The following is a 14079-nucleotide window of genomic DNA, read 5'->3' as shown; positions in this document are numbered from 1 at the left end:
CTACTAAACAATAACTAAAAAACAGAATCCTAGAAACATTAAGATTATGACTAGAAACTAGGGGACTAATAACCTAAGACTTTTGTCTCCAAAGTACCCCAGTGACCTGTACTGTAAATTAAGACTAGAAAGTAAAACTGGAGAGCTGTGCTAACAAAGCGACACACTAATGCTACCTAACATTAGACGAACATTAGCGTAAACAAAAAAACAGTGTGTGATTTATATGTTTGATTAATCCCACAAGCTAATCATTAGCAAGACGATGCTAATCATGGTTTCAGCCAGACTTCAACCCGTCCTGTATAACTGATCTTAAAGTGATTTCAAAGCAGTTACAGAGAAGAAGAAAAAAGACATGTAGTGCGGAAACAAGATGTGTAGCGGTTTACAAGACTGTTGAACCAATTACCAAAATCCAGCTCTGCAATCTCAGCGCAATACGGACAAAAATCCATTCCAGAGATCAGCAAATGAAATTGCAGACTCTCCACTTATTGTGTATTTGGTAATTGCATAGCTGGCATGATGAACCAAAGAGAAAATAATTCCTGAAATGCCTTGGCGTAGTATGTGGGATGTTCTGCCGTGTAATTTTCCACGTGAAGAGCGCCATCACTCACCGTCCACCGTGTGGGCCTCGTTCTCCTCCTCGCATTCTTCGTTATCTGTCAGCGAGAGAAAGACAGGGAGAGAGAAAGATTCAGCACGGCCGCTACGATAAGAGCGGTATCGCAGTGAAAGTGTATTTGTTTTGCACTGATACTGCGCAGACAGAGAATGTCATGACAGTGCATTTCACGGTGAGGGAATCAATCACGTGATTTATGGTAAACCCTTAAAAACGTATTGTCTACGAAATATAGATCACAGATTCCCTTTCTTGAGGTTTCTCAGTGTGTTTGTTGTTCATGCGGGGAACGTTTATGGTTTGCAATAAAGCTATCTGTAAAGGTATGTGGTGTGACACTGTACAGTATATAATGTTAAGTATTTGCTAAATAAAATATTTTACCATTTAAATTATAGGAAAAAATATGTATATTTGAGGAAGAGGACAACGTCTTTTTTTTTTTTTTTTTTGTACCTACATGTCATTTTTTTAAATGCGTACCAGGATTGTTACAGGGCCATTTCTTATCTCTCTTCTATTGTGTTACAGCGTACGGCTCAAATCAGAAGCTTGCCGTGCAATGTAATGTTAAAATTTAAGGAACAATAAGTAAAAAAGCGAGTATACAGTATATCTCCAGCCTACAGCTGAGCAGAGCTGCACCTCAGTCACATGGATATCATAAAGATGCATACACACATGCACAGCACCCAGCAAGATCTCAGCTCAGATTAAACACTCATGTCATGTTCCAGCGAGACGGTGTGTGTTAGTGAACCCTCTGGCTAAAGCAGACAGACGACTTCTTTAGTCCAGCTGACCATAAAGCATGATGTGCTCTTTCTTTGAACTTTTTTCTTCCCCCTTTCAGAATAAGAAGTTCTTTCTTAGAGCGGGGGAAAAAAAACCTGGGATTCACAGACAAAGGGCATAAAAATGTATTTTCATTACCAACAGTGATAATTTAAACCTAGCAGTAAATCATGGATTGGCATGTTATATACAGTATATGAAACAGTATAAATAAAACAGTGCAAATATTAGTGCTTTCAGTCGCATGAAAGTGTGTGTAGGCTGACAGCTGCTGACAGCATGTGCATCTGATATTGACATGTTAATAAAAATTTTTAAAAATACAGTACGGTACATTGCTTCGTGTTTTTTTTTTGTAATTTTTATGATGACGGTTAAACCACAACAATTGGTCATACTAAAAATCATGAAAAGCAAATACACGCTACAGAAATAAATTTAAGAAAGAAAATAAATCTCTACTAACACGCATAACGAATTGTTCGGAAACTAATTGAGTCTTTTTTATGTAAAACAGATTGCAGTGTTTATGCCTCCATCACCTGTCTCTTCCTCTTTCCCTGAAAATAAACGGTAGCACAGGCGTATTGAAAAGAAAAAAAAAATCAACAGCTAGTTTTCATTAAGTACTAATCCTAGCAAATAGCCTTTTTCACTTCCCTGCATCAGGTTTCTCTCTCTCTCTCTCTTTCACACACACACACACACACACACACACATAGACAAATCTTCAGGGACCAGATTGTGTTCTGGAACTCTTTCGATTTGCCTGTGTCCAAGTCTATTTTAATCAGTTACACAGCCTCCCAAACCAATCAGCTCCTGCAATCAATCAATTACACAACTAGTTTGTGATGAGAAAAAAAAAAACACAACGCTACTCCGAACGAATTAAAAAGTCTCAGTTGACGAAAGAGGAAGCATAATCACGGCCTCGCTCGTTTTGAGGATGTGCATCATTGGAGCGAGTGTGACAAAGTTACCAGAAGAACTCATATTATCCAGCAAACTCAGTAAAACCTAACAGCTGTTTTCTTATAAAACTGCACAAATCTGTGTCTAAAACTCCTGATTTTAAGCAATAAGTTTTCACTCCAAATATTGACTGTTTATTTTATTACTCTTTATTGCTCTTTATAGAAGTTTATTTTATGCAGAAATGTTTTTAAAAGCATCTTTTGCTTATGCCATATTTTTGTATGTACGCCAAGACTTTTTGCTGTTAGGTTTTACTGAGCTTGCTGGATAATATGAGTTCTTCTCATAAGTTTGTCACACTCGCTCCAACAATGCACGTCCGTCAACTGAGACTTTTTAATTCGTCACACTTGATCCTTTCTATTTTTATACAAATCCCAGGGGCATAATGTTTTTAAGTTATATATAGAAATACTGAATGATTTTGTACTTAATTATGCAGGAATGATAAACATATATATCAAAATTGGTACAGCATATAATATGGTGCCTAAGACTTTTGCACAGTAAGTTTGGGATAACTTATTTTTGTGTTTTTCAAAGAAAACCATCAAACATCCAATTATCAAAAAAAAAAAAAAAAAAATCTGTTATTCTAGGAAGGTATCTTATATGATATACCTAAATATACACAAGAGCACATGATATTAAATAAATAAAATACAATAGAACAGGATGTGCTGGATCAAGTGCTATTCTATAAACTGTTAAAAATCATTACAGTATGTACTGTAAGGCTATCGAGGATTCTTATTTGAGGCCCTGTCACCAAGTTTTTCCAGTTTAAAAGCATTAATGTAGTCTTTCTGTCTCAGAAACTGAAAAAAAAAAAAATCTCACATCCAAGTCATTAGCATAGCTGCGAAACCAACCTCACGATACGAGTAACTTTCCCCAAGTAAATATTGACGCAACTTTTGGACCCCCGAACGCGTCCCTAAAAAAACTGCATTCATATCCGCTTTCGCAATAAAAAATATAAAAAATAAAAATTAGGTTTAAAATTCCCACTGCAGCGAAGACACAACCGCAAAAGAAGGGAGCTGAAGAGAAACATGGAGTACAGTGACAGTTCTGCTGTGAATATGTTAGATCTGCAGAGCGCGGTACAAATAAGCTGCGGGTCTTTCTGACTCCTCGGTTCCTGCAGGGATGATGATGAGGTGCAAGAATCGGGCTTTTCGGGGCTTTTATATCTTCACAGGTTTTATGACAGGCACTGTCTGCAGCGCCAGTGGTGCTAAATTGGTCCTATTATGTTTCTCTCTCACGATGCGAGGTGATGTTTCAGACCTCAAAGTTAATTTCGAATGCCACACCTCCTGTTGTGCGTATCTAACCATGGAGAAAAAGGCAAATGAAGACAAAAGGGAACAAATTGGCTTAGCGCCAAACAAATTAGCAATACGCTGCATTAAATCAACAAATAGTATTATCCCACTGTTAGTACGCATTTAAAATACCGTCAGTCAGAACAGAACGTACCGTGGAAAAGTATGAGAAGCATTTTTTATTTTTTTTGGGGAAAGAAACCCAGAAGGAACTTCGATTCCCTACTAGCTTTTTTGCACATAATGGACGTGCTTTGAGGCATGCAAAATGGCGCATGTGGTGACGCTCCAAAACAGTCCCGTGGTGTTTCTGATGATGTTAACCTGCCATGTCCCGTTCAATATTCCTTCTCCGAGGAAAGCGGCAGCAAGGCGTGCTCAGCTTTCATTTTCACCCCTTTTGGCAGCCCACGACCCCCTGTTGTATGGCAGCAGACAGCATGTACACACCCGCTAACAGCTGGCTCTACAAATTACAGCCTTTCTCCAGCGCAAACACTAGCGCAAGAAGGCCACTATTAAAGCTAGCGGGTGGTTTCCCTATTATGTGCAAATAGAACGTGGGAATGCCCGGCAAATATAGAAAAGGCTGCTCGAAGAGGGGAGTGAGTTATGAGAGAGGGAGCCGAAGAGAACTGCATGAATGAACAAGGGCAGTGTTGCGCATAGACTTCATATCTAATTGCATAGCATGGGTAAGTTTGGAAAAAGGCAAGACCCAATTTATGGACAGTGTGCACTAAGGCGTATCGACAGCGATCTGTTCCAATTTCAAAAGGGGAGGGAAAAAAAAACAAAACTAAAAAACCTGGGACTTCAACTCAAACGGAACACGTATTGAGTTTCTTTTACAATTTTCCATTGCATGAATTCTCATTTCTCCTTCTCTGGGAAAGAAAGCTAATGATTACTTTCTCGAGATCCCTCAATTTTACCTGAAACGCCAATTACTTAACCATCATAAGCCAGACGAGTTATCTGACAGCCGGTCAGCTCCTTGCATTTTAAACCTTACAGTATATATCTCCTTTTTTTTAACTATATATATGTCTGTATTTCTGTTTCATCAACTTACCAGCCTGATTACACACAAACCATCATCTAGTCACCAAGCACTAATAAGTAAACTCTGGATGTTTAGCAATATTCATGATACCATAGTACTGTTAGTGACTTAGTGGTCGATCACTGTCGCTTCGCACCAACAAGGTTGCAGGTTTGAATCCTGTCTCTGGGTTGTGTGCATGTTCTCCCTGTGCTTGGTGAGTCTCCTCCCGGTACTCTGGTTTTCTCCCAAGGTCTAAAACCATGCGGTGTAGGCTGATTGGTATTTTCTAATTTGCCCTAGGGTGTAAGTGTTGTTTGAAGTCTAGATCACTGCATAATTAAATAAATGGAATGTACTGTTGAATGCTCAAATCTGATTAACAAGGAGTTGATTTTCTATAACACCAATTTTGAAAGGAGCTCCAGCTCTTATTCAAGTCATAGCTTTATATTAAAGCACTAGATCCTTTCCAGAAATGGCTGACTCAATCTTATTAAAGATGGACCCCAGAATAACAGGCAAAGTAAAAAATTTACAGGATGGATGAAAAGTCATTGAAAAGGCATAGGCAAATGAAAGCAAATCTTTAAATTCCTGGCGTCAACCAGTTTCCTTGACCAGTTTGTACCAGTCTTCTGAGGGATCTCCTAAATCCAAGTCCTCAAGTGTGCGAGGCTTTGTCCTATAGATCTGGACTTCTTGGAGGCCATTCATGAGGTCCACGGCGTCCCAGTCAACGTCCTGTAAAATGCCTGCCTAACCACAGTGCGAGCAAAATGGGGAAAATAAGCTCGCCAATGTTCTATAGCCACTAATTATTGCCTAGTAAATTTTTTCACCCACCCTGTAGAATTGTTCGAATTCTGTAAGGATGCTTTTCAGATTCCTGGAAGGAGTCTCCAGTGTCAGGACTTTCACGTGGCGAGAACATTGCTGACTGCTGATGCTTGAGATCCCTTTCATAAAAGCTACAAACACTTCACTTCCTGTGTGTTGATGAATAGCTATGTGTCACGTCTGCCGTACAAGTCACTGTGAAGTCCCGAGTTGTTACCATAGAGACTATACTGTATTAGAATGAGTGTGTTTGTATAAACCTGTGATTTGCCTTGCAGCTGGGATTACTGTCAAAGCTGCTGCTACAGAAAATCAATCACCGCCTTCTGATTAATCAGAGCTGAGTAATCAACAGGCCTGTGGTATAAAAAGACATAATTAATGCATCGGAATTAAGAGTCGTGTCAAAGTTGATATCGGAGCACAAAAACACGCTTTTTCTGAAGCTGATGTCGGGAAAAAACGGTGAACCGAAATGAACTCAGCGATTTACATCTTTTAAAAATAAATTATATAATTCCTTGACGGTTCTTGAGATCAGCTTCACATTTGCCTGTACTTTCTGAAATAGCGAGAAGGGAAAAAAGATACATGGATCTGATGGATGATGGTGTAAGACTTGTTAAACAGTCAAAGACTAAATGAGAAAGAGGAAGCTGAGATACAAGAGCTAAAGCGACAGTGACACTTCTGGCGAGCTAAATGTGAATATCTGTGAATACGACAGGCCTTTAAGGCCCGGTACAAATAAGCTGCAGGTTTTTTCCGGGCTCCTTGGATCCTGCAGGGATGAAGAAGTGCAAAGATTGTGCTTTTCGAAGACTTTATATTCTCACAGTGTTTTTTTTATTTTTTTATGACAGGAACACTAGAGGTGCTAAATTGGTCTTATTATATTTCTCTCCCACAACCCGAGGTGAGTCCTGAGGTGAGATTTCACACACGCAGCCATGTTAACCAAGCTACAGTATCCTTGCTCCAATCAATATCTTATCAGTTTCTTCAATCAATATTTTACATGCCATTAGGGACACAAGGTCTAATGATCACTGCAGGCGCCACTTAAGTATTCTTCATCTCAGGTGGTAACCAGGGTATTTGTGCCGTTTCTCCCTCTTGACCTGCCAAATGTTAGCTATAACGGCGGTAATAAAGACCCTGATGTCAGTTGGGGAGGGAGGGGGGGTGCTTTAACAGAACAAAGACTGGTGCTTTCATGAAGAACTCACTAACAGAGGGTGAAAGACTGGAATTTGTCAAAGCATGAAAAAGAAACACAGTTTTAAGAACTTCACAGAGCAGATGAATCTCATTAATCACCCAGGGGTCGCAATTAACATCGGTGACCCTGCCGCTGCCACCATGTCATTTACCCTGAAATGAGCTCTATCCCTTTTTAATCTCCCAAACCTTTCACCTTCACCACCTGCGGCTTTAATAACAATGCTGCTTGCCATGCTACCACACCTGCATTTCATTTACATAATGCTAAAAGTAAAGTGCACTGACTTACAGACATTTGCAAAACTACATTTGGATTGAACATCAACATGTTATTTAGAGTGAGCAGACGGCTACTGCTTCCTTAACTGAAAATAAAAACAACAACAAAAAAACACCCTTTCATTTTTAAAGAAAAGGAAAAAAAAACCTTGCCATAGAATTTCTATCGAGTAAGTAAGGTAACGTAAAATACCTGCATGTTTTGGGAAATTATTACTTTCATGTGGTCAAAGGATTATATATGCAGGTATATAAAAGGTACTGTAGGATGTGCCTTAGCAAGAAAAGGTCCACATTTATTCACTAATTTTTGGTATCTGCTTATAGGCCTTATAATTAGCCGTTTAATTAGAGCTGTGCGATTAAATCGATTATGCAACTGAATCAATCTTTTGTAGGTCGATCTGATTCACTGCATGAATGAGCCAGTTTCTGTTGCCGAGTCAATCGGTACTTTTAAACTAGATAATCTATAATCGTTACATCGTCTAAACTTGACAAATTCCTGAAATTTGAGGAAATTTGAATTTTTTGTTGTTTGGGAGTGAATGCAAAAAACAAAAACGAACGCTAATCACTTTGTATGATGTAGATTTTAACAATCAACACAAGTTGCAAAATATTCTAATGCTCATTAATTGTTTTTGCTCATTTAAATACTTTAAAACCTGTAAGAAATATAGCTGTGTAAGACGGATCAGATATGCTTGTGTGATTTAATCAAATCAAATTAAAAATCACAAAAAATTCTCGTTTCTCCAATTCACAACTCTACTTCTATAGTTTAATTTAGTTATAGCATTTCAACTAAAATCATTTGAAAATAATACTGTCAGGTATAAAAAAAAAATCCTGTGTGAAAAAACATGCACATCTCCATTCAAGACAGGTCATAAAAATGAGTGGTATAGCTTGAGGAATTATCACAGCCAGAATTCACAGAGCACGCTGGCAGAGGCAGGTGAAATATTCCAAATTTTAGCATCACATTCTTTTTTCTTCCGAACAAGCTAACAAGCCCCCTTCCCGACATCCCAGTTAGGTTTTGATAGATCAAATAAAGATATGGCTATTTAGAGCGTGAGAAACAAATATAGCCAGTGGCATGAATTGATGAATTGTTCACATCTAATTCAGACTAAGAGGTGAATTAAATAAGTACTCTTATATTTTTAGATTGGGGGGGGGGGGATATAAAAAAAAAAAGCTTTTTGGTTTGGAAAATACCAAAAATAAGACTTGCTTTCCTCTGTGTTATCGCATTAGAGACCTGTTTTTATGCACAAGATCATTCGTGCTGGCAATGTGCTCATTCTAGCTGGCATAATCTTGGAGAGTGGTTACGGAGAGAAAAAAGTGGCTACGCTGTCTCATCTCCCAGAGCTAACGCAAAGAGACGGGCCGAGTGTGCAGGAGGTGGCCCAATATAATCAGAGACTCTCAAGTGGCTGCCATCTTTCAGTGGGGCCGCAGGGAAAGACAGAGAGAGAGTGTGTGTGTGTGTGTGTGTGTGTGTGTGTGTGTGTGTGTGTGTGTATCTATGAACATTGGAGTGAATAACATAATCCTCACGGTACTTCTGTTTGAAAAGTTCTCCACAGGGCCTCATCATCGAATAGAACATGCTCTAGACTCTGTGACAGGGATGCTAAGGAAGGGCCAACAGGTCTACAAAGCATTCTTTACTGCATAATGTGACTGTTTATCATCTGGGGAGGCAAAGAAACATCAGTAAAAGGGCCGTCCTTTGAGAGCGGTGCCCTTTCCATGGTACGTGACTGTAAAACGGGAACTGGCTTGTGGGAACTGGATGATGTTCTGTCTCAGGAGATTCGCACCATGGCGAATCAGGAAAGGAGGTGGGATGAGAGCGAGAACACAACCAAAGACAGACCAAAGAGCCTAGATAGAGATTTAGTCTGTAAGGGTCACGTACCACTTCAGCAACAGGGACAGGCCCACGCTGACAATCGAACGAGAACCAGACTTGCAAAGGTGTGAGGCGTTGTGTGATTCACTGACAATGATTCACTGTGGCTCTGCTTCAAACACATCTGAGGTCTTTTCCCCCGGTTTTGGATGACTGTACGTGATGACAGAATCAAAACCACGTTGGATCGCACTCTGTACGAGGAACTTCAGCCTACGCCGAATCAACTTCAGAGAGCGAATAAAAAATAAAATATTATACGCTCACTCATTGACTGTCCCACACCTGTTCTCCTTGTGTGTTTGGGTGTTTCCGGAGAGATAACATTGTGAAGTTGAATCTAATAGGAGGGCCGTTCGAGTCTAACCGGGACTTGATAAAATTTTTCGTGAATAAAGGAATAACACTGACTGACATTTACAGAAGACTTCAAGCACAGTATGGTGATGAGACACTCAGGTTAAGTGGCTCAGAGCCTGTTTACTGCATGAACATTCTCTAAGTGGAACGCCTGATCCTTGAAAATTAACGGATAACTTGATGCCAACTTGTAAAAGAGACGCATCTGTCTGTGGGAACTGTACATACTGTACATACAGTACATACACAGGGCCAGGGGTAGCTAAGTGGTTAAGGCATTTGACTACGGTTCAGAAGATCCCAGGTTTAAACCCCACAACCATCAAGTTGCCACTGTTGGGCCCTTGAGCAAGGCCCTTACCCCTCAACTGCTCAAATGTGAAATGAGATAAAAATGTAAGTCGGTCTGGATAAGAGCGTCTGCCAAATGCCAAAATGTAATGTAAATGTACATATAATTATTCACCAACACTATTTGTACATTACAGGAACTCAGCTTGGAGTTATTTTCACATCCGCTCTACAGCCCTGACCAAGCTCCAAGCCACTTCCACATGTTTGGACTGTTAAAGGAGTTCCTGGGAGGCCAATGTTTCAAATGAGAAGAAGCTAGTTCGATCATGGCTCCGGCGTACTAAGAAAACATTCTACCTAGATGGTATCCAAGCACTATTGAATCGCTGGGATAAGTGCATTAGTGTAGTAGGGGATTATATAAAAAAATAAGGAAAATTTTTACTCTCATATCTGTTCTGTTATTCTGCAAAATCAAAAGTCCTGGTTTGACTTAAACACCCCTTATATCAATTTTAGTTTGGTAACCTACTTCAACTTGTTAACTGATGAAGCAATTTAATTAGCAATTTAATGAATAACCACTTTCCATTCTTCAAAAGAAACAAGTCAAGGGAGATCAATTCTGCATGGTGTCCCACAAGGTTCAGTATCAGGACTGTCATAACTAATCTACTCTATACATTACTTTCAAAACCGTTTTACTGCTTTGCAAATCAACATAGCCCATTTAACTTAATGTTGAACCTCAACTGCTTTGAATGAAGCTGTTCGCACATGCAACTCAATTCTGAATGTATGTTAAGAGGGGGATAGAAATATTTTTATTAAAGGTGCCAAGAACATTTAAACAGCAGGGTGTCAGATTCTGAGGGTCATAGATTTTGCAAACATGGAACCCAATAAAAAAGCTTTGCATTTTAATAAAAAAAAAAAAAAAATAAGAAAAAAAAAAAAAAAAAATATATATATATATATACTGTAGTATTTCCTATAAAAAAAATAAATGACCTAACACTTCATTAAATTTTTGTATTTGCCAGCATTCATACACTATACAGCTTTGGCTCATAATTAGCCTGTTGAAAATGCTTGCCCCATTCGTTCAGTGAAGAATTTTCTTCAGCGCTGTTATTGAATGTACTGTACGCCTGAAGCCTGACACACGTGTGTATGAATGATGTGTGCATGAGCTGTTATTTCAATTGCTTTATCTGTACTCAAAGAGCATGTTAACCACCTCTCAAAGCAAGGCTGACCATGTAAATTAGCAGATACGCGTAAGATATGCAAGGGATAAAAACAGATCAAATACCTGTAGGGAAGTAAGTGGACATCTTCCCGTTGTAAATCCTGTAGTCGTTTTCCAAGAAGACGCAAAAGATGATGCGGTCGATCTGCGGAAATAAAAACAAATAATGATCAATTAATACATTTATTCTTAAATTAAAAGGCTTTTTTTAATTTGCACTTCAAGGGGGTATCCTGAATACAATACGGCACACATGAAAGCACCAGAGACTTCAACATGTGCTGCGTAACACACATTCAAATCCAAGTTAGGCTTCATTTCATCATTCGCCATTTTTTTAAACAGCTTTCCAAGTGACATAATTAACAAACAACATTTATAATATTGATTAATACTAAATATTTCTTCATATAGTCGTAAGTACACTGCGCACTGCTGCGATCGTATTATGTCGCTAATTACAAAGACTGCTGTGTTGTTAATTGCATTGTTAATTATCACTTTTCAAGCTGTTTAGCGATTACTTTAATACCTCGACATGCTTTATACTCGTGATACATTTGTTAATGGGTTTCGCTATGATTTCGCGACAACAGGTCGCGTCGGGCTACTAAACACCTTCTCTCCTGTTTTACTTGGGGAACTCTTAAACAACAAACTTTTAAAGCATGAATATAAAAATGTCCAGGGCTGAAGATGTCGGTGTGTATTATTTAGGCCCTGAGCAAAATATCTATTATTGAAGAATATAAGACAAAGTGTAAAGAAAAACAAAACGCACTTTTGAAATAATGTACTGCAGAGAGACAGAGAAAGAGAAAAAAAAATAGGGGTCGAACGTTTGGAGTTTGAATTTCTTTTCACATAAAGTATTAATTATAGAAAAGCAGTTCTGAGAAGATTTTATTCAAGCAGATAGAGAAGAGTCATAACATAGGAAAAGTTTATGGTGTTTTTTATTATTATTATTTTTTTGCTGTTGTTGTGAAGCAATAAATCATTTAACTCAATAGAAAAGCTAAATTAAATAACCTAATAATACATGATTTAATAATGGATTACAGTAAGATTTACATTTAAATGGATTCCCTTTGCAGGTTACAATACGACACACCAACCAAGATACTCACTCTGAACCCAGGAGGCGGCGACCCACTGTTATTGCTCCTAACATTGATTAAACCTTATACAGTCTATTTCTTTCATGACTAGACACTGTGTATCGCTCTAAAGCCCAGCCGAACCAACTCAAACCCCAAAGAAAACCATTACAGCCAGCAATTTTTGCCTGTTCACGCCTCAACCAGTGATGCCATTACTTATTTTTTCCTCACACATAACACTAATGTAGGTGTCGCACACTCTCCTGCTGTGCAGGAAATGGACCACAAACTGAGACAACCGATAATTATCCTGCTGCATATTGTAATATTCCCAAACACTCTCATGACTAACGACTATTTCTACTGCGGTGGAAAGGAAGAGACGGAGAGACAGACAGAGACCCCCACTGTGACTTTATGGCTCTCAGGAGTAATGCGCCACATGAGGATTCAATACAAAGAAACCTTCTCTTGCTCGGGCATCTAGACAGACAGCTGTCCATTAATAGTTTATGGTCTGCCCTTTGGAGGAAATGTTAAGACTTCACTCGAGATGCCTAACATTGTTTAGCTTTGAGGGACAAAACGTCTCCAGGGGGCCGATTCGGTGTCCATAAAGGGTTTCTTTCTCTTTCGGCTTCCCTCGATCCTTGACCCCGAACGAGAATGAGAGACAGCTCGAGGACAGCTTTGAAGCCCGTTAAACTGTCCGAGGTGTCTCGGCTGGTCCTTATTTTATTTATTTATTGGTCCACTTATTTAACGCTATCTTCTGAGTATTGGCTTCACATTAGAACAAAAAAAGCAGACAATCCAGTAGTGAACTGCAGTGGAGTCTGGTGCGACTCAAAGACACAGTGTATGACATACATTACATAATGTTCAGACGGTCGCGCTGGTCGATTAGCTGGGATATGTATTGGATCCGCGCCGTCAAGGTCGGCTAGCCAACCGTGGAAAAGCGACCTGAATTTTTATTAATATGATTTTGTGGTTGTCTATGGCCATTTTTTTCTTTTTCGTAGTCGGGTGGGAATGCATCGTTCAGATGCTTTTTATTTTCGCGGATAAGGATAAAGAAATGAGCATTTAATCAATCACGGCTGTCATGGAGCACTTCTCTGTTTATACTGCTGAGTGACATGATGATATAGATGTTATGGCGGGTCAACAGACTCTTTAATAAAGGTTGCGAATGTCTGTAGACGCTGTAGACCATGCCTCGGTGCTTGCTGAAATAAAGTGCTCTTTCTTGAAAGCTTGACAGTTTTCCCGAGTGTTCGTCTTCACTGCTTCACGCTCACATTACTTTGTGTAACTTTGTGTTATATTCATGGCACGTCGCAGTCATTTTTAATGACGATGCTCACTGATATTGCGCTGTGCATTCAGGTCAGAGAGCTGGCAGGCTATCTGGCTTTCACTGCCATCATTAATTATAAATTATGTCCAGATCTCTGTCATTATGCGTAGTCCTTTTATTAGCAAAAGCATACCCGGTGTTGGGTGTTGGCATCAGAGAGTTTTTACTCTTTAATGAGTAAAAGTAAATGAGCATGGGTTCGGACTAGTGACACTTGCTTTCTCGCTTACTCACTTGATGGGGTGCCAATCCATCATACACACACTCACACACTTATTTACTCACCAAGGGCACTTTGGGAACGCCAATTAGACCAATCTGCATGTCTTTGGACTGTAGGAGGAAACCGGATGCCCCTGGGGAAAAACCAACCAAAACAGGAACAACAGGCAAACTCCATGCACACAGACCTGAGGAGGGAACCGAACCCAGACCCTGGAGGTGCAAAATGCGACAGTGCTAACCACTAAGCCACCACGCTGCCTAGCAACAATTACTGTATTCAGAAAAATGCCGACACCTCTTCCCACTTGGTAAAGAAACAGATCTGAAAAACGCACAGGGTCATTACACAAACAACACACTTGTTTCCTATGTGTGTGTGTGCCTCCTTGTTTTTTTTCACCAAGCACACAGAGAGCAAGGAGGGTACGC

General features: G+C 39.4%; 1 protein-coding gene across 3 annotated transcripts in view; it reads right to left on the bottom strand.

The window, feature by feature from the left end:
* Positions 1-14079, bottom strand: part of macrod2 (mono-ADP ribosylhydrolase 2) — a 617779-nt gene that overhangs the window by 51382 nt on the left and 552318 nt on the right. For 2 of the 3 annotated variants that reach the window (XM_053502322.1, XM_053502324.1), the window contains exons 9-10: positions 11023-11104; positions 624-668 (exon numbers count right to left, since the gene is read on the bottom strand). In XM_053502322.1, coding sequence (XP_053358297.1) covers positions 624-668; positions 11023-11104 — 127 coding nt within the window. The remainder of the gene's footprint in view (positions 1-623; positions 669-11022; positions 11105-14079) is intronic. The other variant, XM_053502323.1, reaches the window with a different exon arrangement.

Source organism: Clarias gariepinus, chromosome 8 (genome assembly GCF_024256425.1).
Source record: "Clarias gariepinus isolate MV-2021 ecotype Netherlands chromosome 8, CGAR_prim_01v2, whole genome shotgun sequence".
In the NCBI taxonomy this organism is placed as follows: Eukaryota; Metazoa; Chordata; class Actinopteri; order Siluriformes; family Clariidae; genus Clarias; species Clarias gariepinus.
This window is presented reverse-complemented; position numbering and strand designations above follow the sequence as displayed.